Below are 26,189 nucleotides of genomic sequence, written 5' to 3'. Positions count from 1 at the left end.
AACATGAAAACATTGCACCCCCATCCTACCCCCCAGGAAGAAAACAATATCTGAAGCCAAGGAAATGTGTTTTGATTGACTTCCATCCAGGGCATCTGGCCATAAGCTCAGAGAAGTGTCTATTTTAGAAATTTCGCCACCATCATAGTGGTCCTTCTTGGACTGCTAATTTGTGTGATTGGAAATCATCATAGGAATTGGCTTATGTAGTTAAAAAGAAAACAAAAAACAAATCCGGGAGCCAAGTATCTGTGGCTCATGCCTGTAATCCTAGCTACTCACGAGGCTGAGGACTGAGGATCGTAGTTCAAAGCCAGCCCAAGTAGGAAAGCCTGTGAGACTTTTACAGTTAACCACTGGGAGGGGGGAGGGGGAGGGGGGAAACCAACAGAAGTGGCACTGGTGACTCAAAGTGGTAGAGCGCTAGCCTTGAGCTGAGGGACACAGTACCAAGGCCCTGAGTTCAAGCCCCTGACAGCAACAAAATAAAAAGACAAAATACAAAACAAGAAGCTGAAGTGTAGCACCCAGGTCCTGAGTTCAAGCTCTAGGACCAGCACGAAAACAAAAACAAAAAACATCCAAACCAAAAAAATTAGCCTAGGCACCAAAGTCCATGAGACTCTTCAGTTAACCAGTAAAAAAAATGGGAAGTGGAGGTATGGCTCAAGTGGTAAAGTACCAGTCTTGGTTGATATGTTCAAGCAAGAGCAGCAGGCCCCAAACTCAAGCTCCAGTACTAGTACATGAGCGCTCTGCTCTCTCTCTCTCTCTCTCTCTCTCTCTCTCTCTCTCTCTCAGAGGAGGAAACAAAAGAGGTAAATGTGTAAGGATCTCTTTTGCTGGATAGGACTTTTATTTGGAGGGGGGGCAGAAATTGGGGGGTTAACCATAATCCATCTATCTATGTACACGGTGCCCCGTCCACGGCTCCATGCATTTGGGAGGTGGGTTCTAATTGTGAAAGACGATTGTGTTTTCTCTCTTGCAGTTCTGGCTTTTCCGGCTTACCTGCTGGGGATTAACCAGGAGCGGCTGAAGGAGAAGCTGACCAGCCGGCAGATGGACAGCAAGTGGGGTGGGAAGTCAGAGTCCATCCACGTGACTCTCAACGTGGAGCAGGCCTGTTACACCCGGGACGCGCTTGCCAAGGCCCTTCACGCCCGCGTGTTTGATTTCTTGGTGGATGTAAGTCAATGTAGGTTGATGAGCGGATAGGGGTGAGGGGAGGGGGGAGGAGGAGGGAGAGGCTTCAGAGGAAATTTCGTGAAGGTTTGTTTTCATGCATGAGATCAACCCTTCCCATCCTGACCCAAGTGGTCCACCTCTCCTCTGTGGATCTTCTGGGATGCTTTCAGCCAGCTTTTTCTTCTAAGCATTTCTGGCTTTTACTTGTGTTCGGCGCTTACTAGAAACATTAGCTAAAGCTGACATGATGACGTTCCTTCTGTATTACACACTTCAGTAGAGCCAGGATGAGTGGCCAGAAAAAGGAAACTCATGATCCTGCGGCCTTCCTTGATTTCTGGAGTCTAAAGATTTAAGAATGTTGTATGTGTCATGCATTGCTGTGTAACAAATGGATCTCATATATAGCTGCTTGCAGTTAGAACTTGACTCTGTGTGTGTGTGTGTGTGTGTGTGTGTGTGTGTCCGTCCATGTCTGCTCATACGTATGTATGTATATGTGTGCATGCTGGTACGGGCTCTTGAACTCAGGGCCTGAGTGCCATCCCTGAGCTTTTTCATTCAAGGTTGGTGCTCTCCTACTTGGAGGAGACCCTAAGCGCTCATCTCAGTTGAGTTACTGTCCAGTGCTGAACATCAAGGACTTTTCTTGCCACCCATGCCTCAGTTTCTCTGTGGTAAAGTGATTGATACTCACTTCTGCTGGCATTTAAACTGGGCATTTATACTATGTGCCAGCCACTAAGTGTTTCCTACTTAGCGATGAACCATTTTCTTTTTTGGGGAAAATCTTCCTGGTAATTCACAAAGTCGTAGAGTTTACCACTTCTAGAAATTTTTCTCCCTGATATATTCCTCCCTCTTCTGCCTCCTTTGCTAATCTTCCTCCTTTACCCCATTGTAACTTGTCCTGCTGATACTGAATTGTGTTGTCTTTCTCGGTAACCAAGAACCCGGATTTCAGCTTCCCATTGGTTACATTTAATCCCAAAACCACCTCCCTGCCCTGTGCCATTTTAGGGATCCATCTGGAAATGAGGGTTAGTCATTATGAGAACTGAATAGGCACACATAGCAATAATCCCTGGTGAGTTTCCAGCCAGAGTGTCCAAGCATGGAGGGTAGATCCTGGTAAACTGCTCTAGTAGCAATTCAAATATAATGGAGCTGGGCTGTCAGCAGCTTCTGCCCGCCATCCTAACTGTTCAGGAGGCTGAGATCTAAGGATCACAATTCAAACGCCAGCCCAGGTAGGAGAAAGTCCATGAGACTCTTTTTTTTTTTTTTTTCAATTTTTTTTGGTCGGTCGTGGGGCTTGAACTCTGGGCCTGGGCACCGTCCCTGCACTCTTCAGCTCAAGGGGAGCACTCTACCACTCGAGCCACAGGGCCACTTCCGGTTTTCTAGTGGTTTATTGGAGATAAGAGTCTCACGGACTTTCCTGCCCGGGCTGGCTTTGAACCACGATCCTCAGATCTCAGCCTCCTGAGTAGCTAGGATTATAGGCGTGAGCCACCAGCACCTGGCTATGAGACTCTTGTCTTCAATGAACCAGCAAAAAGCCAGAAGCGGAGCTGTGGCTTAGGTGGTAGAGTGCTAACCTTGAGCAAAATAAATAAATAAAGGTAAGGAACAGCACTCAGGCCCTGAGTTCAAGCCCCAGGATCGGCACACATAGAGAAATACTCATGGTTACCATCCGCAGACAGCTTGAATTTTGCATGAGCTCCCAGGCCCTGATGGCCTTGGCATTCACACACTGCGTGAGGCAATCGCTAGATAATTGCCAAATCATGAACAACAAAAACGATAGTTACAAATTATGTAAAATTGGTTCTTCATGAAAAAGAGGTCTTTTTAACTTCGATCCTTCTAATGCTATTTTCTTCTTGTCAAAGCTTCCTGAGGAAAGCTAACTCTGCCAAAAATTAATGGTTTCCATCATGAAGCAAACATTTTTTTTCCCCTACCACAGTCTTTTTTTTAATTTTTTTGCATTGTAATGGTTTTCTACATTACCTAACCTTGTGCTATAGCGGTGTTCACGTGCATGCACACGCCACGCTAGTTAGCTGGGCTTCAACCCAACCTCGGAGCTGTTTTTCCTCGCCTTAAGTTTTTCACTCAAGGATGGGGCTGTACTGCTTGAGTCACAGCCCCATTCAGGCTGGTATATTGAAGATGAGCATCTCCCAGATTTTTCTGTTGAGGCTGGTTTTGAACTGTGATCCTCAGATCTCAGCTTTCTGAGTAGCTAGGATTATAGGCATGCGCCACTGGTGCCCGGCAAGACCTCTTTGAAAGCTCCAATTCCCCTTATATGCTCATCACAAGGGTGCCCCCTCCCCCCGCCCCCCCTGTCCTCTCTACCCCCCCCCCCCCGCCCCGTGTGCCTGTTATTCATATGAAGGAATGCGCAGGCGCTGATAGGCGTACCCTTGACTCTCTTCTAGTCCATCAACAAAGCCATGGAGAAGGACCACGAAGAATATAACATAGGCGTCCTGGACATCTATGGCTTTGAAATATTCCAGGTGAGGCTGCTTTGTAGTCATGCCAGGCTGGAGGGGGAGGTGGCCTATGTCATGTGGCCTGCTGGGAAGAATTCTCAATGGTGAAAGAGTCACTCCAGCTGGCTTATTTTGGCCTTTTGTGAGTTTTTCATTTAACATTACCAAATTCGTGTCTTTGCAATAGAAATTATGCTGCGTTCTTTCTCCTTCCTTCCTTCCTTCCTTCTTCCTTCCTTCCTTCCTTCCTTCCTTCCCTCCTTTCTTCCTTCCCTCCTTCCTACTTTCCTTCCTTCCTTCCTTCCTTCCTCCCTCCCTCCCTTCCTTTCTTCCTTCCCTCCTTCCTACTTTCCTTCCTTCCTTCTTTCCTTCTTCCCTCCTTCCTTCCCTCCCTCCCCCCCTCCCTCCCTTCTTTCCTTCTTCCTTTTGCTTTCATCTTTCTTTCTCTCCTTCCCTCTTTCCCTCCCTCCCTTCCTCTCCCCTTTTCTCTCCCTCTCCTTCTCTCTCCCTCTCATTCCTCTCTCCCTCTCCATTTCCCTTTCCCTCTCCTTTCTTTTATGCCACTGTTGAGGCTTGAACTCAGTGCCTCGCACTCTTGCTTAGCTTTTCCTTGTTTTGTTCTAGGCTGTTGCTTTGCCACTTAAAGCACACCCCTCCACGTCCAGCATTTTACTGGTTAATTTGGAGATAAGTGTCTCTCAGATTTGTCTGCCCAGGATTGGTTTCGAACTTGGATCCTCAGATCTCAGCCTCCTGAGTATCTGGGATTGCAGGCCTGAACACTGGCACCACTGTTAACACTGAACTTCATGCCATGGACATGCCCAATAATTGGCATAAAAAATGAAAGCTTTGTACATGCAACCATTTTTGTAAATCCCTTAGAAATGACTTTGGGATGATTTTGCAAGATGCTTACAGGAAAGAATCTTTTTTCCCCCCCCTTCTCCTCCTTCCTCAGAAAAATGGCTTCGAACAGTTTTGCATCAATTTTGTGAACGAGAAGCTCCAGCAGATATTTATTGAGCTGACATTAAAAGCAGAACAGGTAAGCAGTGTCTCTAATTCCGTCCTGTGCTATTGCTGATTGACTGAAGGGCTATAGATTTCTCTCTGGATAATAGCTTCAGGTTTGAGTCTTGTATTAGGAAATATATCTCAAAAAGTCATATTGGCGGGGAGAACCATATGCCATTGCAGCATTTTAGTCTAGAATATATAAATGCCATCTGCTACGCTTCCTTTCTCCTTCGGCAGTGGTGCTGGGCGCTTGGTCAAATGACAAGCTGTTTTTCTCCAGTCTGACTCATGGCCACCCTCGTTCCAACCTCTTCGGTCTACGCAGACACTGTGTTCTAGAGGAAAAATTTGGTTTTCTCAGATTCGCCACACTCCCCATCATCTAGCCTCAAAGAACACGTCTTTGGAACATAGCCGCCATTTCAAGTCTCATTTGAGTTCCCAAGGCTTGTTTATAGTTCCTTCTCAAAGCTCAGCGCATGCCTGATCGTTTTCCCACATGCCATATTGCTTTAGATTCCCGCCCAGCAGAATGCAAGCTGGGCTGCTTCCATGTGCAGACATTGCTGCTCACAGCTGGGGTCCCAGAATCTGAGATTGAGAGCCACATTCTTGACCAAGGCTTCTTTCTTAAAACCCTAGCATTCTTCCTCTCCCAGCTTCCGGTGGCTCCTGGGACAGTGACAAGGCCCTGAGTTCAAAACCCATGACTGCCCCCCCCCCCCGCCCAAAAAAAAAAAACAAACGGTGAATGTATTTCCTAAAGGGTAAACTAGATGAATCACTGGACTCCCAGTGGATACTGAATGAAGACTCCCCAGTTTGTGGCGTGGGTCTACTGAACCCCACCATGGAGATGCCATGATGACAAAAATGGGTGGAGTCAAGAACTCAGTGGCAAGGCCAATCCTAGAGAAATGAATTCATGGTCCTTAGTTGGCAAGTATTAAGGTCCAGGCACTTACTGAAATAAGATTGCTGGAAGATTGCTAGAAGATTGAGTCCCAAGATTCTCCCATCACATTTAAAGGTCCAGAAAGAAGGAAGATGTAGCAAAGAAAACCAACCAAGCAAGACCAGCAGGACAGGGGGCATCTCATTTAAATGAGCAACTAACCTGCATGAGAAAACAGCCCCTAACTAAGAGGTTCTACTGTTCCATGAGAGAGAGAGAGAGAGAGAGAGAGAGAGAGAGAGTGAGTGCAGGGAGAGGGGAGAGGGAAGGAAACTGGACTTAATAAGTTAAATCATATTGCATCATTAATTAGTCAAGAAAAAGTACATGGTAAGCCACACCATAGGGTTCAAACTAAACATACCCCCCGTCCTTCCCCCCCCCAAAAAAGAGTTAGAGCCAGGTGTTGGTGGCTTACACTTATAATCCTAGCTACTCAGGAGGCTGAGATCTGAGGATAGAAGTCCAAAAGCCAGCCAGGGCAGGAAGTCTGAGTCTTCAGTTAACTGCCAGGAAACCGGAAGTGGTACTTTGGCTCAAAGTGGTAGAGTGCTAGCCTTGAGTTGAAGAGCTCAGGGATAGTGCCCCCCTCCCCCACTGGCCTTGAATTCAAGCCCCCATACACCTCCCCCACCCTGCAAAAAAAAATCCCCACGCCATAAAATATTCCTTTCTTGGAATCTCCTGGGGAGGAAAAGAAAAAGAAAAAAAATTAAACTTCCTACTCTTTATAGAAAGCATTTAGGTTTTTCTCCTGCATGGTGATTTATGCAAGTCCCTCATTTCTGTCCTACAGGAAGAGTATGTTCAAGAAGGAATACGGTGGACACCCATCGAATACTTCAATAATAAAATTGTGTGCGACCTCATAGAGAATAAAGTGGTAAGTTTTGGCTTACATTTGCAATTTTGTTCTCGGTAAAGTCTGATCTGTCACGACATTTAGCTGTTATATGAGCTTTGTATAAATGTTTGTGCATCAAAATAGAACAGTAAAGCTGGGCGCTGGTGGTGTAAAACCTGTAATCCTAGCCCCTCAGGAGACTGAGATCTGAGGATTGTGGTACAAAGCCAGCCTGGGCAGAAAAATCCATAAGACTCCAATCTCCAATGAACCACCAGAAAACTGGAAGTGGCGCTGTGGCTCAGAGTGGGGTAGAGCGCTAACCTTGAGTGAAAAAGTTCTAAGGGACAGTGTCCAGGCCTGAGTTCAAGCCCCATAAAGAACAATAGGGTCTGTGGAGTTTTAATATTCTGATAAATAGGAACATGTTTAAATGTTGGTTTATAAATGGGAGTGGATCCTGAGTTCTGGAAGCCCACGTTCATGATGTGAACTGCTCCTGCTAGGCCTGGCATTCATGCAATCATGCAACTTCTATAATGAATACTCTAAGAAAGGATTGAAAGGGGAGGGGGGAAGCTCTGTAGACAGAACATGATTCTATTAAAAATAAAAATCACCAGGCCCTGGTGGCTCACATCTATAATCCTAACCACTCAGGAGGCTCAGATCTGAGGATCAAGGTTCAAAGCCAGCCCAAGCAGGAAAATCTATGAGACTCTTCTTTCCAATAAACTACTCAAAAAGCCAGAAGTAGAACTGTAGCCCAAGAGGTAGAGTACTAATCTTGAGCAAAAAGAAGTTCAGAGACAGAGCCCAAACCCTGCGTTCAAGTCTCACAATTCAGGGCCTGGGCACTGTCCTTGAGCCTCTTTGTTGTGTTCAAGGCTAAGTGCTCTACCACTTGAGCCAAAGTGCCACTCTGGGTTTGCTTTTTAGGATTTTGTTTTATTATGTTTTGGGGCGGGGGGGGGGGTAGTTTATTGGAGGTGAGAGTCTCACAGGGACTTTTCTCCCCGGGCTGGCTTTGAACTGTGATCCTCAGATCTCAGCCTCCTGAATAGCTAGGATTACAGGCATGAGCCACCAGCATCCGGCTTGACTATTCCGTTCTTTGAAAAGCTGCAGCATTTCAGAGTAAGGCTGTAATCCAAACAAAACACATGTCAAACTTATGAATATGAAACCAAGGAATGAATGATAGAAACTATGGTGCACTTCAGCTGGCTGTACCTGCGTAAGATGTTCAGCAATGCATTTGGGTCAAAGGGGAGTGTTTTCGTTTATTTCGGATTTTGGAAGTCAGCTTAGTACCAGTAGGAGATAATGATCTGTGCGTGGCCTGGCATAAGACATGAAGGGGTGAAATCATTTCTTCAAAATGGACTTGCCCTCATCTTTTGTTCCTCAGTGCTCTTTTGGGATGTGGCGTTCTTGTCTTAAGGAAATGGCTGATTTTTAAGATGCTATCTAGGGCTTGGTATGTTATCTAAGTAGCTGTTATCCCAGCTACTTAGGAGGTAGAAACTGAGAGGATCGCAGTTTAAGGCCCCTCCAGTCTGCCCCCCTCTCAAAAAAAAGGGTAGCAAGACCTCATCTCAACAAAAAAATCGGGCATGGTAGTGGGCCTGTAGGGAAAGCATTAGTAGGAAGATCGAAGTCCAAGCCAGCCTGGGCAAACACACAAAAGGATATCTAGATCTAGGAAGTGGTTTCTTGGCTTAAGATAGGGCCTGGTAGGCACTGAATGTTCTAGAAGAGTTAGTGACGGGTGTCTCGTCATCTTGGTCCCCTCCCCCCCCTTTCCCCAGAACCCTCCAGGCATCATGAGTATTCTGGATGATGTGTGCGCAACCATGCATGCTGTGGGTGAAGGAGCCGATCAGACACTGCTCCAGAAGCTCCAGATGCAGATTGGGAGCCACGAACACTTCAACAGCTGGAACCAAGGCTTCATTATTCATCACTACGCTGGCAAGGTAGGGCCGGAGCAGGGGAGCGATCTTCTGCCAATGGCTTCCTAGCTAGAACCCTCAGGGCTGTGGTATTTTCTCCAGAGGCACACCAGATCCCATGTAGTTCATTCTTGCAACAACTAGGACCTTTGGAGAAGTCAGGGAGGAAAACACAAATAAGCGCTGGTGTCTCACACCTGTCATGCTTAGCTCCACAGGAGGCTGAGATCTGAGGATTGTGATTTGAAGCTAGCCCGTGACAGGAAGTCTGTTGAGCCTCTTTATCTTCAATTAATCACCAAAAAAAGTAGAAGTGGCTATGGCTCAAGTGCTAGAATGCCAAATTATCTAAGGGAGAGTATGTGGGCCCTGAGTTCAACTCCAGGACCTGTAGACACACAGAGTAACCCTAAAATACTATTAGCACACATTTTTCAAGATGGAGTCACTCTGGTACCTATAGAAAGCACTACAGCAGTGGTAGGCCTTGAATTGTACAGGATCCAATCACAAACTTGGACTCTTTGCCTTCTGATGCCCACCAGAGAGCCGAGAGTTCGTGCTGTTGCTTGTTCGTAGACAATGCATGGATATTCATTTGGTGCCAGGCTGGGGGGGGGGGGGGGGCTGCTGCTGATCTGGGTTGTTATTCCTCATCCTGTCTTCCACCAGATTTCTCATTCCTCCCAGCTCTATTCTTGTTAACCCTGGTCTTCGAGCATGAATTTCTGCCCAAATTGCCACAGCTTATATAGACACATTCGCCAGGCTCATCTATTAATCCTAGCTACTCAGGAGGCTGAGATCTGAAGATCAGGGTTTGAAGTCTCCATGAGACTTTTATCTCCAATTAACCACCAGTAAACCAGAAGTGGAGCTGTGACTCAGAGTGGTAGAGCTTTAGCCTTGAGCAAACGAACTCAGGGATAGGGCTCAGGCCCTGAGTTCAAGCTCCACAGCTGACAAAAATAAAATAAAAAATGCACACATTCTTGTGATAGGAGCGATTTTTACTTTAGAGTTTATATCCTAAGCAATGCTGACAGGATAAAAACAGCTTTCTTTGTCTTGTTGTCCAGGTATCATACGACATGGATGGCTTCTGTGAACGGAACCGCGATGTTCTCTTCATGGATCTGATCGAACTCATGCAGAGCAGTGAGCTGTAAGTGAAGTCTTCCTTTTCCGACATATGGTAGAGGCCACCGGAAACTTCTGGCATTAGAACGAACCAATTAAATTGTTTGAGTGCCTGTCAGCTTACTTGCTTGAGTTGTTGAGTCCAAACTAGAATTTGTCTGCTTGTTTTCTTTAAAACAACTGCCTAGCTAGGTGCTGGTGGCTCACCCCTGTAATCCTAGCTACTCAGGATGCGAGATCTGAGGATCTTGGTTCAAAGCCAGTCCAGGCAGGAAAGTCTGTGAGACTCTTATCTCCAATAAACCATGCAGAAAACCAGAAGCGGCACTGTGGCTCAAGTGGTAGAGCACTAGCCTTGAGCTGAAGAGCTGAGGGACAGCACCCAGGCCCAGAGTTCAAGCCCCACGACCAAAAAACAAATGAAAAAAAACCCTACCTAGCTGGGGGATTGGTAGGGGTGTGGCCCGGGCTTATGCCTATATTCCTAGATCCTCAGGAGGCTGAGCTCTAAGGATCATGGTTCAAAACCAGCCTGGGCAGACAAATTCCAGAGACACTCACCTCCAAATAACCAGGAAAAAAAAAAAAGAGAGAAAGAGAAAACAAAACAGAAATAGAGCCATGGCTCAAAGTTGTAGAGCACTCACCTTGAGCAAAAAAAAATCTCAGTGACATCACCCAGGCCCTGAGTTCAAGCCCTATGACTGACAAACAATAGAAAAGAAAATCCCAAACTTTTTTTTCCCTCCAATCAGACCTTGATCTTGTGTCCCTAACACTTCCTGCTGCCAATCACAGATGCCGTGTGTGTGCCAGGCATCATCAGTTTTGGTACAGTTATGAAGAGAAGTGAGCATGATAGGTTTGGATGTGAAGAGCCATTTTTCACCAGCAACAGCAGAATAGTCATCCACCAGGCATGGTAGCTCTTGTTTATAATCCCAGCTACTCAGGAAATGGCGATTGGGAGGATCACAATGAGAGGTTCTCGTGGGCCACGTGTGTCATCCGGGAGATAGAAATAGGAGGATTGTGGTCCAGGTTGGGCCTGGCTCACGTGGTGTGGAGCATTTGCTTAGCGAGCCTGAGACTCTTGAATTCAAATTCCCAAACCATTATAAGAGAGGCAGGATGGGGTGAAGGAAGGGGGGGGCGGGGAAGCGGGGGAGGTAGATAGTCTGGTTTTGTGATACTTTGCCCTTGAAACAGCAGCCAAAGAACTTTTCTGTGGGTTACTTCATTTTTCAAGATGGGTAATAGCTTAGTAAGACTAAGTTAACCTGCATCCCAGGAGCTCTTGGGAACGCAGGCAATTCCAGGGAAACAACTCAAAGAACTTTATTGGTTGGTTTGTTCTTGAGTTGGGAGTCGTTCCTGCCCCTGCTTCCCCAATTGCTAGGATGATAGTTATGACCCACCATACCTGGGCTGAGTCCCATTTTTAAACACCCTAAGCTGTAGACGGAGAGAAGGAGAGGCAGCTCAGAAAAATTCTCTGAAGCCAGGCACTGGTGGCTCATGCCTGTCATCCTAGCTACTCAGAAAGCTGAGATCTGAGGATCAAGGTTCAAAACCAGCCCATACAAGAAAGCCCATGGCCTGTTATCTCCAATTAACCCCCAGGAAACCAGAAGTGGTACTGTGGTTCAAAGTGGTAGAATGCTAGCCTTGAGCAAATAAGCTCAGGAATAACTCTCGGGCCTTGAGTTCAAGCCCCATGACCTCTGTCCTTTTCTTCGCTATTTCCTTGCAAAGTGTTTCAAGGTCCTTGGTAACAAGTCATTTACCTAAGCAGGTGGGCAGCGTGTATATGACAGACAGGTACAATGTTGCATAGCCTGGTAGATCTTGTAGAGCTTTGTTTGTTGGTTTTGTTTTGGTTTGGGTGGCATTTCTTCGGGCCTGATCTTCTTTTGTTCAAGGTTAATGCTCTACCACTTGAGCCACAGTTCCACTTCCAGTTTTCTGGTGAGTAATTGGAAATAAGAGAACCATGGACTTTCCTGCCTGAGCTGGCTTCAAACCTTGATCCTCAGATCTCAGCCTCCTGAGTAGCTAGGATTAATAGATGTGAGCCGCCACATCTTGATTTTATTTAATATTATTTAAAATGCTTGATTTTATTTAATATTCATTAACATCAGCAATCCTGATAACTTTCTAAGAAAAGAAATTAACTGCATTGAAAGCAAAAATCATTTCCTGGTGAGCAGTTATTGGACTGCACTTAGCTCTCTGCCTTAGTCTCCCCTCCCCCCCCCCCCCCCCATCCTGCTTGCCCTTTGAGCCCTCAGACCACCATTTGCAAGATGTCAGATTTCTTTTCATTCAAAATACACTTAAGTCCATTTTCTCTTCTCTGCAAAGGTCAGGCAAGCCCCAAACCCTGACTTGTGGGTTTCACAGTGGCCAGGTAAAGACTTACTTTCCAGAGATGGTTTTTAATTATTAAAGTTCCTGCCAAGTTCAAATGCTCTTGATGGCAGTTCCATATAATCTCCTGTCATCTAGACATGACATATTCTTTCATAAATGTATTCGCAGCAAAAAAAAAAAATCTATTAAGTATGTCTGGTCAGGATAAAAGTAGATGGCTGGGGGATGGGGGGGGGGGGGAGGGTGATTTCCTGGAAAATCCAGGAGGCCTCAAACAAGTCCTTTGGAGGGATAATGAGCTTGAGTTGAATCATCAGATTGCCAACTTGCGTGGATTTCTTTATTTACTGTCAGTTACAAAAATATTGATGTTGGAGGCTGGTGCTTATGCCTGTAAATTGAACCATGATCCTCAGATCTCATCCCCCTGATTAGCTAGGATTACAGGCCAGAAACACCAGCATCTTTGTTTTTTCTTGTGTGTGTGAGTGTATGTAGGTATGTATGTCTATTCCCTAGAGCTTGAACTCAGGGCCTTGCATTCTTGTGCTTAGCTTTTTCACTCTTGACTGATGCTTTACCACTTAAGCCATAGCTGTGTGTTCAGCTTTTTCCTCTGGTTTAAGTGGACATAGGAGTCTCTCAGATTTGGCTGCCCAGCCTGGCTTTGAACCGTGATCCTCATGTACCAACTTCCTGAGTAGCTATGATTACAGGTGCAAGCCACCAGTGTGCAGCCAAAGGCAGAGTTTTTCAAACCCATCTTTTAGGCCACGACTCTGCCTGATAGACACTTCTCTGCTTCCCATCCTGCTGGCTTCACGCTTGGAGTCAGATGACTCCCCCAACAGCCCTGAGAGGTTGCTGATCCATCCCCTTTCTCACTTTTTTCCTCCCCAGGCCTTTTATAAAGTCCTTATTTCCTGAAAATCTGCAAGCCGACAAGAAAGGACGCCCAACAACGGCTGGAAGCAAAATAAAGGTTAGTTTTCTTGGGGGAAGTTTCTAGAGGCTGAGAGCTAGGGTTCCCCTCTAGCTCTCCTAAGACCTCTGGACTAGAGAAGGTCTGGGAGACTGGAGGGCCGTGGTTTCAGAGCTCCCAGGAGCAAATGTCACTGTTCTGAAAAGCTCTTAGGATGGAGCTGAATGTGACTGGTCTCTTCTGCAATCCCCCATGGTTATTAAGTACCCCACAGTCTTCCAGTCAGCGGATGATAATCAGCAACTTTCTAAGAGGAAATGACCTCAAACTGTGTTCATCTATCAGCACCGTTTTGTGGTTGGGGGCCTTGTAGGGGATCTTAATGAGTTTTTCAGGCGAGGGCTTTCAGATCACCAAGTGGAGAAGATGACTTGCCTAAAATTTAAGATGAATTTTTGGGGAGGGACCCACACCCCCAGCAAAAGATGGAGGTGTGGATCCTGCCGGTCTGGGAATTGCAGATGTACTTTTTCCCCCGCTCCCCCCACCATGGATTCCAACAGCACAACGAGCTCGTTTCCACTTCTCAGAAATCCCTTGTGTGTTTGGGGTTGTCTGAACCCCCCTCCCCATCCCACCCCTCCTGGGTGGGGGGGACAAAGTTGTTGGGCTTAATTATGTTCTATGTGGAGAGGTTGTGTTAAACACACTGGACCATGTAGCTCTAAGGAGCTGCCATTGATAGATTGTGTGTATGTGTATGTGTATAATGTGTGTGCGCATGGGTATGTATGTTGGTAATGGAATTTGAACTCAGGGTTTCACATTCTTGCTTAGCTTTTTTGCTCAAGGCTAGTGCTCTTCTACTTGCAGCTCAGCTCCACTTGCAGCTTTTTGGTGATTAACTGGAAATAAAAGTCTCACAGACTTTCCTGCCCAGGTGAGCTTTGAACTATAATCCTCAGATTCACCCTCCTAAGTAGCAAGGATTATAGGCATGAACTACTAAGGCCCAGCCCTATTGATTCCACCACCCCTCCTCAGGCCATATAATCAGTTACTATTATTATTATTGTTGTTATTGTTATTATTATTATTTGTCAGTCCTGGGACTTGAACTCAAGGCCTGGACGCTGTCCCTGAGCTTCTTTTGCTCAAGGCTAGACCTCTACCACTTGAACCTCAGCACCACTTCTGGCCTTTTCCGTGTATGTGGTACTGAGGAATCAAACCCAGAGTTTCATGCATGCTAGGCAAACACTCTACCACTAAGCCACCTTCTCAGCCCTGTTAATATTATTTTTAAAAATCACATAAAAAGATCAGTAGAGATTCAGAGTTGAGTAGGGCTTTGGGGTTCGATTGTTTGGGTGTTGGTTGTTCAAACTCCAGCACTGGCTCTCAGCATATCATTGTCAGTCTGTGTCACTGCACTCTTTTTTTGTTTGTTTGTTTTTGCCAGTCTTGGGGCCTGAACTCTGGGCCTGGGTGCTGGCCGTCAGCTCTTCAGCTCAAGGCTAGCACTCTACCACTTGAGCCACAGCGCCACTTCTGGCTTTTTTTTTTCTGCTTATGTGGTGCTGAGGAATCGAACCCAGGGCCTCATGCATGCAAGGCAAGTGCTCTACCACTGAGCCACCTTCCCAGCAGCCCCTCACTGCACTCTTAATGTCTCTTTCACTTATCTGTAAAGTGAGGGAGAACACAGGAGCCATCTCGAGAGGGTTGTTATGATGACTCAACTGAGTAATTCATCTAAGGCATTGAATATGCTGCCTGAGACCTTTCCTTTCCCTTTTCCTTTCCTTTCCCTTTTCTTTTCTTTTCCTTTCCTTTCTGTCAGTCATGGGCCTTGAACTCAGGACCTGGACACTGTCCCTGAGCTCTTTTGCTCAAGGCTAGCAGTCTTATCATTTTGAACCACAGTGCCACTTCCGGTTTTCTGGTGGTTCATTGGAGAGTCTCCATAGACTTTCCTGACCAGGCTGGCTTCAAACCTTGATTCTCAAATCTCAGCCTTCTGAGTAGTTAGGATTATAGGTATGAGTCACCAGCATCTGGTCAACCTGAGCCATTTTCTGCACCAGATATCTACAGGTTCCTCTTACATCATCCTCTGTTTGCCCGTGCGTGCCCCCGCCTTCCCCTCCCCCCCCTACACACACTATGCTCCTTGTCTCCAAAAGGTCATCAGGTAGGCCTGTGCTGATGCCCTGTATAAGACCATCCATTCTCCCTGACGCTCTGCGGGCCATTCTGTGATGTCCTCCTCCCCATGTCTGCCTCCATACCCCCTGCCCCATGAACACCAAGGCTGTTTATGGCCTGGTTGCAGTAAAGGATTCTCCAAAGGGATTCCAGCTCCAGCAGCCTCCAGGTTTTACGGAGAAAGCCAGACTCAAGCTGGTGGAATCTTTGTGGTAGTTACTTTTTACATAGTCTCACAGGCAGGATTACAAGTATGCAAGTACCCACTTAGAATCCCAGCACTGGGGGGGCTGAGGCATTAGAATGACAAGTTCAAGACCAACCTGATCTATATTCTGATATCCCTACCTCAAGAAAACAAAAGAGTAAGCAAACAAGGATTAGAAAAAAACAACAGGGAATGTGGCTTAGGGCTTGCCTAGCATGCGTGAGGCCCTGGGTTCGATTCCTCAGTACCACATAAACAGAAAAAGCCGGAAGTGGCACTGTGGCTCAAGTGGTAGAGCGCTAGCCTTGAGCAAAAGAAGCTCAGGGGATAGTGCTCAGCCTGTCTCAGCCTCCTGATTAGCTGGTACTACAGGTGTATGTTGCAGCTGGTGGGCAGATCCCAGCTGAGTTAATAGGAACATCCTATTGGAGGAGCTAGCGAACTTAAGAGGGCAGAACAGAGAGGAAGTTTTCACCAGATGTTAATGTCTGCATGAAGCTTCTGACTCATGCCTTCACTTGCAGATCCTGGATAAGGGTTGGCTCTGAGCTGGAAAAACTAGTCATGAGATCGCCACATTCAGATCCAAGGGCCCAGCGAATCGAGGTCACGATGACTCATTTTCAAGTGGTCTGGATTATTCCTTGTAAAAAAGGGAACAGGGATCAGGGCTTTTTTATTTTTATTCTTTCATTTTGGTCTCCTTTGAAGATTTAATCTCTGTCTCTCTTTCTCTCATGCTTGCTCTGGATAACACAACACAACCTCATTTATCTATAGAGATTGTACCACTGTGAGCAGTAGCATACAGCCAGCATCCACACTACCCAAGAGCCTGAGATCAGGAGGACTGTGATTCCAGGCAGCCAGTGTAAAAACAACAAAACAAAACAAAGTTGGGTGTAAATGCACCTGCCATGCATCTAGGACCGCCTACGTAAAGAGCAGAACTCTATCTTAAACATACCCAAAGCTGCCCAGGCATCGAAGGCTCAGTAATCCTAGCCACTCAGGAGGCTGAGATGTGAGGATCAGGGTTCAAAGCCAGCCTGGGCAGGAAAGCCCCTGCAACTCTCATCTCTAATGAACCACAAGAATAACAAAAGTGGCACTGGGGCTCAAAGTGTTAGAGCTCTAGCCTTGAGTAAAAAAGCTCAGGGACAGCATCCAGACCCTGAGTTCAAACCCATGGACCAGCACAAAAAAAATAAAATAAATTATACACACACACACTCACACACTCACACACACACATATGCAGAAAGGGCTAGATGTGTGGCTGGAATGATAGAGCATCTGCCTTGGTAAGCGAAGGCCCTGAGTTCAAACCCTTGTTCTGCCAAAAACAGTAAAGTTGTATTCCCACCTCCATAGAGATCACTGGTTGAGTGACCCGTGTCTGGCTGGCGTGCTCCCCTGTGTGAAATCCTCCCTCTCTTCTATGTCTGTCCCCTCTAAGGCCCTCTTGGAGATCCAGCCATTGCCCATCTATTCTTCCCTCCATATCCGCAGTCTTTTGCAGATGACTGTCATCTTAATGATGATCATCATCAGGACCCCTGAGCTCTGGACAGAAACATGTATATGCAAAGTAGTCTTCACCATGAATCTTTTATTGTATTCTAATTATTGCAAAAAAAAAAATACAAAACAGAACTGGGCATGATAGTTCAAGCCTGTGAATCCTAGCTACCTGGAAGGCAGAGATCTGATGATGTGTGGCCAGCTCAGGTGGAAAGTTCAGGAGATGACATCTTAATCAATGGCTGGGCGAGATGGCCCATGCCTGGCATCCCCAGTGACGTGGAAAAATGTGAGTGGAAGGATTGCAGCCAGGGCAGCTAGAGCAGAAAGTGAAGAGAGTGGCCTTGAAAACAACCCACACAAAAAGACTCTGTAGAGGTGTGGTTCAAGTGGTGTCCTGTCTGCCTTGAAAACTCCAGGTCCTGAGTTCAATTCCCAGAACAAGTACACACACACACACACACACACACACACACACTATGATCTCTCTCTCTCATATATTATGATCTAAGTTTAATGTTCATTTGGTAGGAACACTCATCAATTTATTTTGTTTTTGATTTTTTTTGTTGTTGTTTTGATTTTTTTTTTTTTTTTTTTTTTGCCAGTCCTGGGGCTTGAACTCAGGGCCTAAGCACTGTATCTGAGCTTTTTGCTCAAGGCTAGAGCTCTGCCACTTGAGCCACAGTGCCACTTCCAGCTTTTTCTTTGCATGTGGTACTGAGGAATCGAACCCAGGGTTTCATGCATGGTAGGCAAGCACTCTGCCACTAAGCCATATTCCCAGCCCTCATCAATTTATTTTACGTGTGTGTATACAGCGTTTAGTGACAATGCTGAAGCTTTATTAAATCTTATTGAATCTGTAGCTGGAAAGAGATCAGTATTAAAATGAGAGTGAATCAGCCAGGAACCAGTGTTTCATGCCTGTTATCCTAGCTACTCAGGAGACTAAGATCTGAGAATCACGGTTTGAAGCTAGCTCAGGCAGGAAAGTTCATGGAGATTCTTGCCTCCAATTAACCACCCAAAAGCCAGAAGTGGAGCTGTGGCCCCAAGTGGTAGAATGCTCAACTGAAACATAGGAGCTCAGGGACAGTGCCCAGGTTCTGAATTCAAGCTCAGGACCAGCACAAAAAGTTTTTAAAGTATTTTTGGGCTGGGTGCCAGTGGCTCACGCCTGTAATCCTAGCTACTCAGGTGGCTAAGATCTGAGGATCGGGGTTCAAAGCCAGCCCGGGCAGGGAAATCTATGAGACTCTTTTTTTTTCCCCCCCTCTATGAGACTCTTATCTCCAATAAACTTCCAGACAACCGAAGTGGCACTGTGGCTCAAGTGGTAGAGCACTAACCTTGAGCTAAAGAGCTCAGGGACAGTGCCCAGGCCCAGAGTTCAAGCCCCACTTTTTTTGGGGGGGTGGGTCCCCAAAAAAAGTATTTTTGGAGACTTAAAAACAAAGCTTTGTTCCTAGCCACTCTACAACCTATCTGTAGCTTTTAACCTTTGGTCACAAAGTATCATCAGAATCATTTTTGGATTGCAGTCTCTATCATCAAAGAAGATAAGAGACTATTTACTTTCTCAGCAGAGGCCTTTGCTTTGATCAGGGGGCCTCTGCTATTCTGGCCTCCACTGTAGGTGGTGCCGAGCAAGCTTTTTTTTCTGCATGGCTCAACAGAGAACTGTATTCATCCACGAACATCTTGACCTGAGTAGATGCAATCATTTTCTCAAGGGTTTCAGATTTCCTAAATGCATGAAAACAGAAATGCCCTAATTGACAGAGAGGAGGGCTCTGTGTTGCCAGCAGAGTCCCTTCTGCTGACGGTATGATGGTTTTTCTGGTTTGAGAGATTCGCTGGGCTATTTTCTTTTTGGAGGTTTTTCTCTCTGCCTGGTTTGCTTGGAAGACAAATTTGCATTTGTACCACATCCTTGGACCCACAGGATGTACGGCTGTGTGTGTGTGTGTGTGTGTGTGTGTGTGTGTGTGTGTGTGTGTGTGTGTGTGTGTGTGTGTGTGTGTCCGTGGGAACTCTACTCCTATTTTCCTTTAAACCAAATCAGAGATTCTCACCATTTTGTGTGTGTGTGTGTGTGTGTGTGTGTGTGTGTGTGTGTGTGTGTGTGTGTGTGTGTGTGTGTTGTGTCCGTGGGAACTCTACTCCTATTTTCCTTTAAACCAAATCAGAGATTCTCACCATTTGAAATGCATCCTAAGCAATCCCAGCTCAGTTTCTGAGGCTTGAAGTTAATTCAGTGTGGTGACCCAACCCTAGTTAAGGAGTGATGATTTCAAATGGGCTTTTTAGCTTTGTGGAGGAGGGAGTTACCTGCCACAAGAACAGTGCTCTGTCTGCAGGTTTTGCAAGGGAAATATGGAGGAAGAAATTGAATGAAGTAGCCTACAAGGTTATAAATTCTGAACTCTTTATGGATCTCACATTCCTTAATTGTGAATTTCCATGCTGTGTGTGCACATGTGCATGTGCACATGTCCTGGGGTTTGAACTCAGGGCCTAGGTGCTGTCTGTCAGCTTTTCCACTCAAGGCTGGTACTCTTATCACTGGAGTCACAGCTCCACTTTTGGCTCTTTGGTGGTTAATTGGACCTAAGAGTATCATAGACTTTCCTGCCCTTGCTGGCTTTGAATTAACAATCCTCAGATCTCAGCCTCCTGAGTAGCTAGGATTATAGGGGTGAACCACTGGCAACCAGCAATTTCTATCAGTTAAAATGAGATGGTTGGATGGATTCCAGTGGCTCATGCCTGTAATCCCAGCTACTCAGGAGGCTGAGATCTGAGGATTGCAGTTGAAAGCCAGCCTCGGCAGGAAAAGTCTGTGAGACTCTTATCTCCAATAAACCACCAGAAAGTTGGAAGTGGCGCTGTGGCTCAAGAGGTAGAGCGCTCGCCTTGAGCTGAAAAACTGAGGGACAGCGCCCAAGCCCAGAGTTCAAGCCCCATGACTGGCGAGAGAGAGAGGAGAGAGAGAGAGAGGAGAGAGAGAGAGAGAGAGGACTATGTATTCATTTTATTCCTGGAAAGAGAATAGAGGGGATTTTGAGTTTTTTAAAAATCTTGCTCACTATTTGCAAACAAAACCAAATGAATGAAAACAATGTTTTTGCACATGTCTTTAGTAAATTGAACTTAATTCCTTAGTAAGTAACCTATTCTCTTGTTCCCTATGGACGATTTGTATGTGAAGACTGATTTGTTGGTTTCGTTTCTTACTGTTTTATTAACAGTTCTAAAAATTTCTAATTCCTTTCAATAATCACACTTCCAACCCATTTAATAGTGATCAAATTGCCAGCCATCAGTACCTCACACCTGTAATCCCAGCTGCTCAGAAAGCTGAAATCTGGAGGATTGAGATTCAAAGCTAGCCAGGGCAGAAAACTCTGAGACTCCATCTCCAATTAACCAGCAAAATACCAAACTAGAGATGGTGACTCAAGGGGTAGAGTAGCAGATGTAAAGTAAGAAGGCTGGGTGGGAGAGCAATGTCTCTCTGCAAAGTCCCCCCCCCCCCCAAACAAAACAAAACCATGTGGTTAAATTGCCATAAAGTCAATAGAGCCTTAAATTAAAGCTTGGGAGCCCTCATTTAGGCCTATTGAACAAATTGTCCTGAAGATTAATTCCTAGCAATTATATTTCCATCCTAGCGTTTCACAAGTCTTTGCCTTTGAAAGTTGATCTGCTTTGGAGAAAGGTGTGGTCTCTAATGGCTATAATTCTTCCTGTCTAGAAACAAGCCAACGACCTTGTCAGCACCCTGATGAAATGCACACCCCACTATATTCGCTGCATAAAACCAAATGAAACCAAGAAGCCCAAAGACTGGGAAGAGAGCAGGTAACAAATACTAGCAAGAGATGGGGAGAGGAAGGTCAAGATGGAGCTTGATGGGCCGTGACACACTTGAATCTCTGTGCTGCCAAGTCCTCTTGCTTTACAGGCCAGGGACCGTTTTCAATTGTTCACCCATGCTTTCCATGTCTAGCGTCCCATTCATTTTCCAAGGTTGAAAGTCCTTAGGTTTTCCCCCGATTCCTTACAATGTTTAGCAGTGCTACTCTGCTGAGAATTGGCCTTTCTTTGGGCCCCCCCCCCCCCCTCCCAGGCTACAGCTTAGGGGCCGAGTGCTTGCCTAGCAGAATTAGCAATTTATAATGTGGATCTTGGCTAGTCTGGGAGCAGATGGGGTGGGGGGGGGGGAGGAAGAAAGAGAAAAAACAAAAGTCTCCATACCACCGAAGAGACATGAGATGGTGTTTTTAAATGAGTTTGAGGTTCTGTAGAAATATTGGGAGTTCCTTGGGGTTCAGGAGCCCCGGGATGTGGCCACTGCAGGATGTGGTGCAGGATGCTCCGAGGAGAAGAAGGGTCCTGGTGAAATACTGAGACCGGCTGGAAAGCGGAGGTTTCACCTGAGTGCTGACTTGGCATGTGCTGATTGGGATGTGCTCTGGGAGATGGGGAGGTATGACGTCATCACCCCTGGAATGACGTCACCATCCCCTGGAATGACATCACCCAGACCCCCCCTGGAAGGAGGGCTGAAGACAGATCCCGTGTTGGGGTGACTCATCCTCATGACCCAGAGAAGCAAGTCCCAAGAGGTTCTCTCTAGCTTGCAGAAAAACAACAGGCTCGCTGAGGCTGGCAGGTGACTCACGCCAAAGGGTGACCGTGGGAAGAGGAGGCTGGCGAGTCCCTGTCAGTTTCTTCCCTTGAGTTTCTCTCCCCTGCTTCCAGCAAGTTCCTCACTCAACTCGGACAGGCAATAAAGATGCGTGATCTCTGAGAGAGAGACCGATGTGGCAGAGTGTGGAATGGGGTGGAGAAACCTCTCAAAGAACAATAATGAAAAACCCCAAACACCCAGGTCTAACAGTCACTCTGAAGGTTGAAAGATTGTGTGTGTGTGTGTGTGTGTGTGTGTGTGTGTGTGTGTGTGTGTGTGTGTGTGTGTGTGCGCATGCTTACCGAGATTTGAACATAGGGCCTCACCCCCCTTGCTGGGCTTTTTCATTCTAGGCTAGTCCTCACCCATTGGAACCATGGCTTCCGCCTCCAGCTAGTTTCTGCTGGGTTCATTGGAGATAAGAAATCTCACAGCCTTTTTTGCCCTGGCTAGCTTTGAACTGAGTGCAGCAAGGACACAATCAGCATTTACTGGACCAGGTTTCAAGAGTTTAGAGTATGAGCTCTTCAGACTACGAAGATCAAGGATCAGTTTCTATTTCCAGTCCCATAGCTTCTTGTGACACCACTGCGGTGGAAGGGAGGGAGGAGGGGTACACGCTGTGGGAAGGCCACATGGATGAGCAGTTGGGTTGGTCTCCCAAGCAGGTGTTGGAGAGCCTCCAGGAATATGCAAAAAGAAGTTGGGGTTCTTTAAAGTAGGTTTTGTGAAACTGATTGTCCCAAAGAGAGAACTTTCTGGAAGAAAATGCCCTGGTGGTGGAAGTCATGGTAAACAAAGCTGCGGTGTAACAGAAGCGCTCTTCCTGCGTATAGCATACGTGGGACTGCGGCCTCCGGGCTTGAGGCCCGCTGCCCACCCACGGGCCTGGAGAGAGCTGGTGTGTGGGAATGGATGTTAAAATGAGCAACTATTGGGGATGTTCGTGATGTGGATTTTTTTTTTATTAGATGAAAAGGAGAGTTGGGGATTTGAAGGACACAAGAGAAAGGAAACCTGATTGTTTTTCTGACTCCATCCCTCCTTCCCTTCCTCTCTTCTTCTTCCTCCTCTCTCTCTCTCTCTCTCTCTCTCTCTCTTTCTGTCACCTATGACCACAGCTCTTTAGGAGGTAGAGATAAATCAGAGTCATCTTGGGTGGAAGTGAGGCCAGGGCAAAATGTCCAGCAAGAGCTCAACATACAAGTTGGGTGTGGTGACTCGCACTGGTGATCCCATCCTCCTCTCCCCCCTCCCCCCACTACAGAAGTGTAAATAGGAGGATCGCTGTCCGAGGTTGTTTTCCAGTGCCCCTCCCCTAGAAAAGTACGAGACGTTATCTGGAAAATAACTAAAGCATAAAGAACAGGGTGTGTGCTTCAAGTGGTAAAGCATCTGCCCAGCAAGTGTAAGGCCCTGAGTTCAAATCTAGTACCCCATGCATGTGCATGTGCACACGCACGCGCGCGCACACACACACACGTTATTCTGAAGGTATCAGCATTTCTGGGTGTCAGCCGTCAGACTCAGTGGGAACCCTACTCCCCTCTTCCCTGTGGCAACAAAGCTAGCCCTTCTCTCCTGAAGCCACAGCACTCTGTGTGGGCAGTTCACTTCTCCCGGGACTGGATTACAGGAATACCCAGCAGCACAGGACCCACAGAGAGTCAGTGCTATCCAGGAAAGGTTCAGAAAAGGACTCAAACTGCTCACCTCACTTATAGATCAGCGCTGGCTGATCCTAGAAACCCAGCAACCCCGAGACCTTTCTTGGGTTCCCTAATACCTCCCTTCCAGAGGATGTGTGAGAGAAAACAACTTGAACACTCACTTAGACATATTTGAGCCCATGATTATAAACTCAACCATTGAAATGAATTGCCTTGTATACCTGTATTCACTCACTTTAGAAATAAGTCCTAGAGGCCTGGGAAGGTGGCTTAGTGGTAGAGCGCTTGCCTTGCATGCCTGAGGCCCTGGGTTCAATTCCTCAGCACCACATAAGTAAAAAGAAAAAAGCCGGAAGTGGCACTGTGGCTAGAGCGCTAGCCTTGAGCTGAAGAGCTGAGGGACAGCGCCCAGGCCCAGAGTTCAGGCCCCACGACCGGACCCCCCCCCAAAAAAAAAAAGAAAAGAAAAGAAATAAGTCCTAGAGGTATAGAGTTTTATGACATTTGGTGGAATCAGTGTTAAATTTAAGTTCAGTTGAACTCAATTCAGCACTGTTGGATTTAACATTTGGGGAAAAAAACTTGTTTTTCTTCATTATTTCAATAATAAGTGTATGTAGTTTTATTTTTATTTGGTTGTTTTGAGATGGGAGAATCTGATTGTGTTGTCCAGGCCGGCACAAAACTCCTAGGCTCAAGAGATCCTCCTCCTGCCTGAGCCTCCCGAATAGTTGGGAGTATAGGTGTATGCTACCATGCCTGGCTTTGGGTTTTGATTTACTATTCTTTGAAATAGATGTGAGGTTGTCTTAGATCATTGTAGTAACTCCTAGTGTTATGGAAATTAATGTTATTTAGCTTACAGTTAATGTTACTTATTTTGTTATGATGTAAAATACTATAGTTTTTATTTTTTATTTTTTTTGTTTTTTTGGGGGGGGTCCAGTCGTGGGGCCTGAACTCTGGTCCTGGGTGCTGTCCCTCAACTCTTCAGCTCAAGGCTAGAGCTCTACCACTTGAGCCACAGCGCCACTTCCGGCTTTTTTCATTTTTTTTTTTTTTTTTTTGCTTATGTGGTGCTGAGGAATCGAACCCAGGGCCTCATGCATGCAAGGCAAGCTCTCTACCACTGAGCCACCTTCCCAGCCCCTTGTTTTTTTTTTAAACGCATTTCTTTCCAGCTTGGCATTGGGGTTGGGGAACAAAGTTGGTAAGAAAGCAATGTGAAATGGTTGTCCAGCAATATTCAGGATCCATTTCTTCCCTCTAGGGTAAAACATCAAGTAGAATATCTGGGTCTGAAAGAAAATATCCGCGTGAGAAGAGCGGGCTATGCCTATCGGCGTATCTTCCAGAAATTCCTGCAGAGGTAATGACCCAGTGAGATAAATAAATATACACAGGCTTATTGAGATAACCATGTTTCATATAGGTCACATATTTCAGTTTATTTCCATTTATTGTTTTTTGTTGGTTGTGGGGTTTGAACTCAGGAACTTGGTGCCATCCCTGAGCTCTTTTGCTCAAGGTGAGTGCTCTACCACTTGAGCCACAGCGCCACTTCTGTTTTTCTGGTGGTTAATTGGAGATAAGAGTCTCACGGCCTTTCCTGCCTGGGCTGGCTTTGAACCTTGATTCTCAGATCTTAGCCTCCTGAGTAGCTAGGATTACAGGCGTGAGCCACCAGTTCCTGGCTATTTTACAGTTTATAATTCAACCACTTTAATTTTGTGCCTAGATTGGAGCTTGAACTCGGGGCCCGGGCACTTTGCCTTACCTTTTTTGCTCCAGGCTAGCATTCTACCATTTGAGCTGTGGCCTCCATTCTTGGTGTTTTGGTGGTTAATTGGAGATCAGCGTCTTCAAAGACTTTCCTTTGAACCACAATCCTCTGATCACAGTCCCTCTAGTTTGCTTATGTCGGGCTGCTGGTGTAAAGGGTCAAGTATGTCTTTGGGGACTGAGAGCTCAGCCTGTGTGTGCTTCGTCCTGTTAGGTACGCCATCTTGACCAAAGCCACCTGGCCCACGTGGCGAGGAGATGAGAAGCAGGGCGTACTCCACCTGCTGCATTCAGTCAACATGGACAGCGACCAGTTTCAGCTGGGGAAGAGCAAGGTGTTCATCAAAGCCCCGGAGTCTGTGAGTGCAACATGCCCACCGCCCTTGTTTCCTCTCTGGCTGGGCTTCAACTCTGTGTATGTGCCAGTCCTGGGGCTTGAACTCAGGGCCTGGGCACTGTCCCTGAGCTTTTGTGCTCAAGGCTAGCGCTCTACCACTTTGAACCACTTCCAGCTTTATTTGTTTTTCTGGTGGTTCATTGGAGATAAGAGTCTCCTGGACTTTTCCTGCCCGGGCAGGCTTCGAACTACGATCCTCACATCTCAGCCTCTTGAGTAGCTGGGATTCTGGGCTCTGCAGGATCAATTCCCTTGTTGATCTTTGCCAAGACGAGGTGGGGGACGGGGGCATCTCTGGTTGTGGTGCTGCCCAGGGGAAGTCGGGCATCTGAGCAGGAGGAAGATGAAGTCCCTTAGAGATGTGGTTCCCTCTTCCCTTTCTAAACTGGGGAGATGCTGGACTGGAGTTCAGTAGCCATTATTTCTTGAGCTTCCTGTTTCAAAGTCAGATGTTGGCAAAATTAGTCATTGGACCAAGGGAGAGAACAATGTAAGAACTTACGATATTGGAGCAAAAGAGGCAACCCTTGGTCTCCTACCCATCTGGTCTTCCTCCATTATTATTGTTTGATTGAGATGGGTCTGAGGCTCTAGCTGAATGGCTGCCCATAAAGATTATTAAATAAATACGCAGCCCACATCGCTAGAACCCGTTTAGGAAAAGTTGGTGGTAGCATCTTTTTTATTTTTTTTTCTTCCTCTCCACTCTTGAGTTATTTGTAGCTCCACAGCCATTTCATTTCCAAATATAAAATGAAAATGTTGTGTCATACGCCATTAAGCAACCCACA

The 26,189-nt window shown here is 46.3% G+C and overlaps 1 protein-coding gene across 1 annotated transcript in view; it reads left to right on the top strand.

Annotated features, from left to right (window-relative positions):
• The window catches only part of Myo1e (myosin IE), a 139,447-nt gene that overhangs the window by 87,089 nt on the left and 26,169 nt on the right, over nt 1–26,189 (top strand). Inside the window, exons 10-19 of the mRNA XM_042687737.1 lie at nt 992–1,188; nt 3,642–3,722; nt 4,660–4,746; nt 6,470–6,556; nt 8,329–8,496; nt 9,552–9,637; nt 12,889–12,970; nt 20,611–20,717; nt 24,490–24,588; nt 25,216–25,360. Of these exons, the coding sequence (XP_042543671.1) occupies nt 992–1,188; nt 3,642–3,722; nt 4,660–4,746; nt 6,470–6,556; nt 8,329–8,496; nt 9,552–9,637; nt 12,889–12,970; nt 20,611–20,717; nt 24,490–24,588; nt 25,216–25,360 (1,139 nt within the window). The remainder of the gene's footprint in view (nt 1–991; nt 1,189–3,641; nt 3,723–4,659; nt 4,747–6,469; nt 6,557–8,328; nt 8,497–9,551; nt 9,638–12,888; nt 12,971–20,610; nt 20,718–24,489; nt 24,589–25,215; nt 25,361–26,189) is intronic.

Source organism: Dipodomys spectabilis, unplaced genomic scaffold (genome assembly GCF_019054845.1).
Source record: "Dipodomys spectabilis isolate Male_0828 unplaced genomic scaffold, ASM1905484v1 ptg000108l, whole genome shotgun sequence".
NCBI lineage: Eukaryota > Metazoa > Chordata > Mammalia > Rodentia > Heteromyidae > Dipodomys > Dipodomys spectabilis.
The sequence above is the reverse complement of the archived record's forward strand: the minus strand, read 5'-3'. Positions and strand labels throughout refer to the sequence as shown.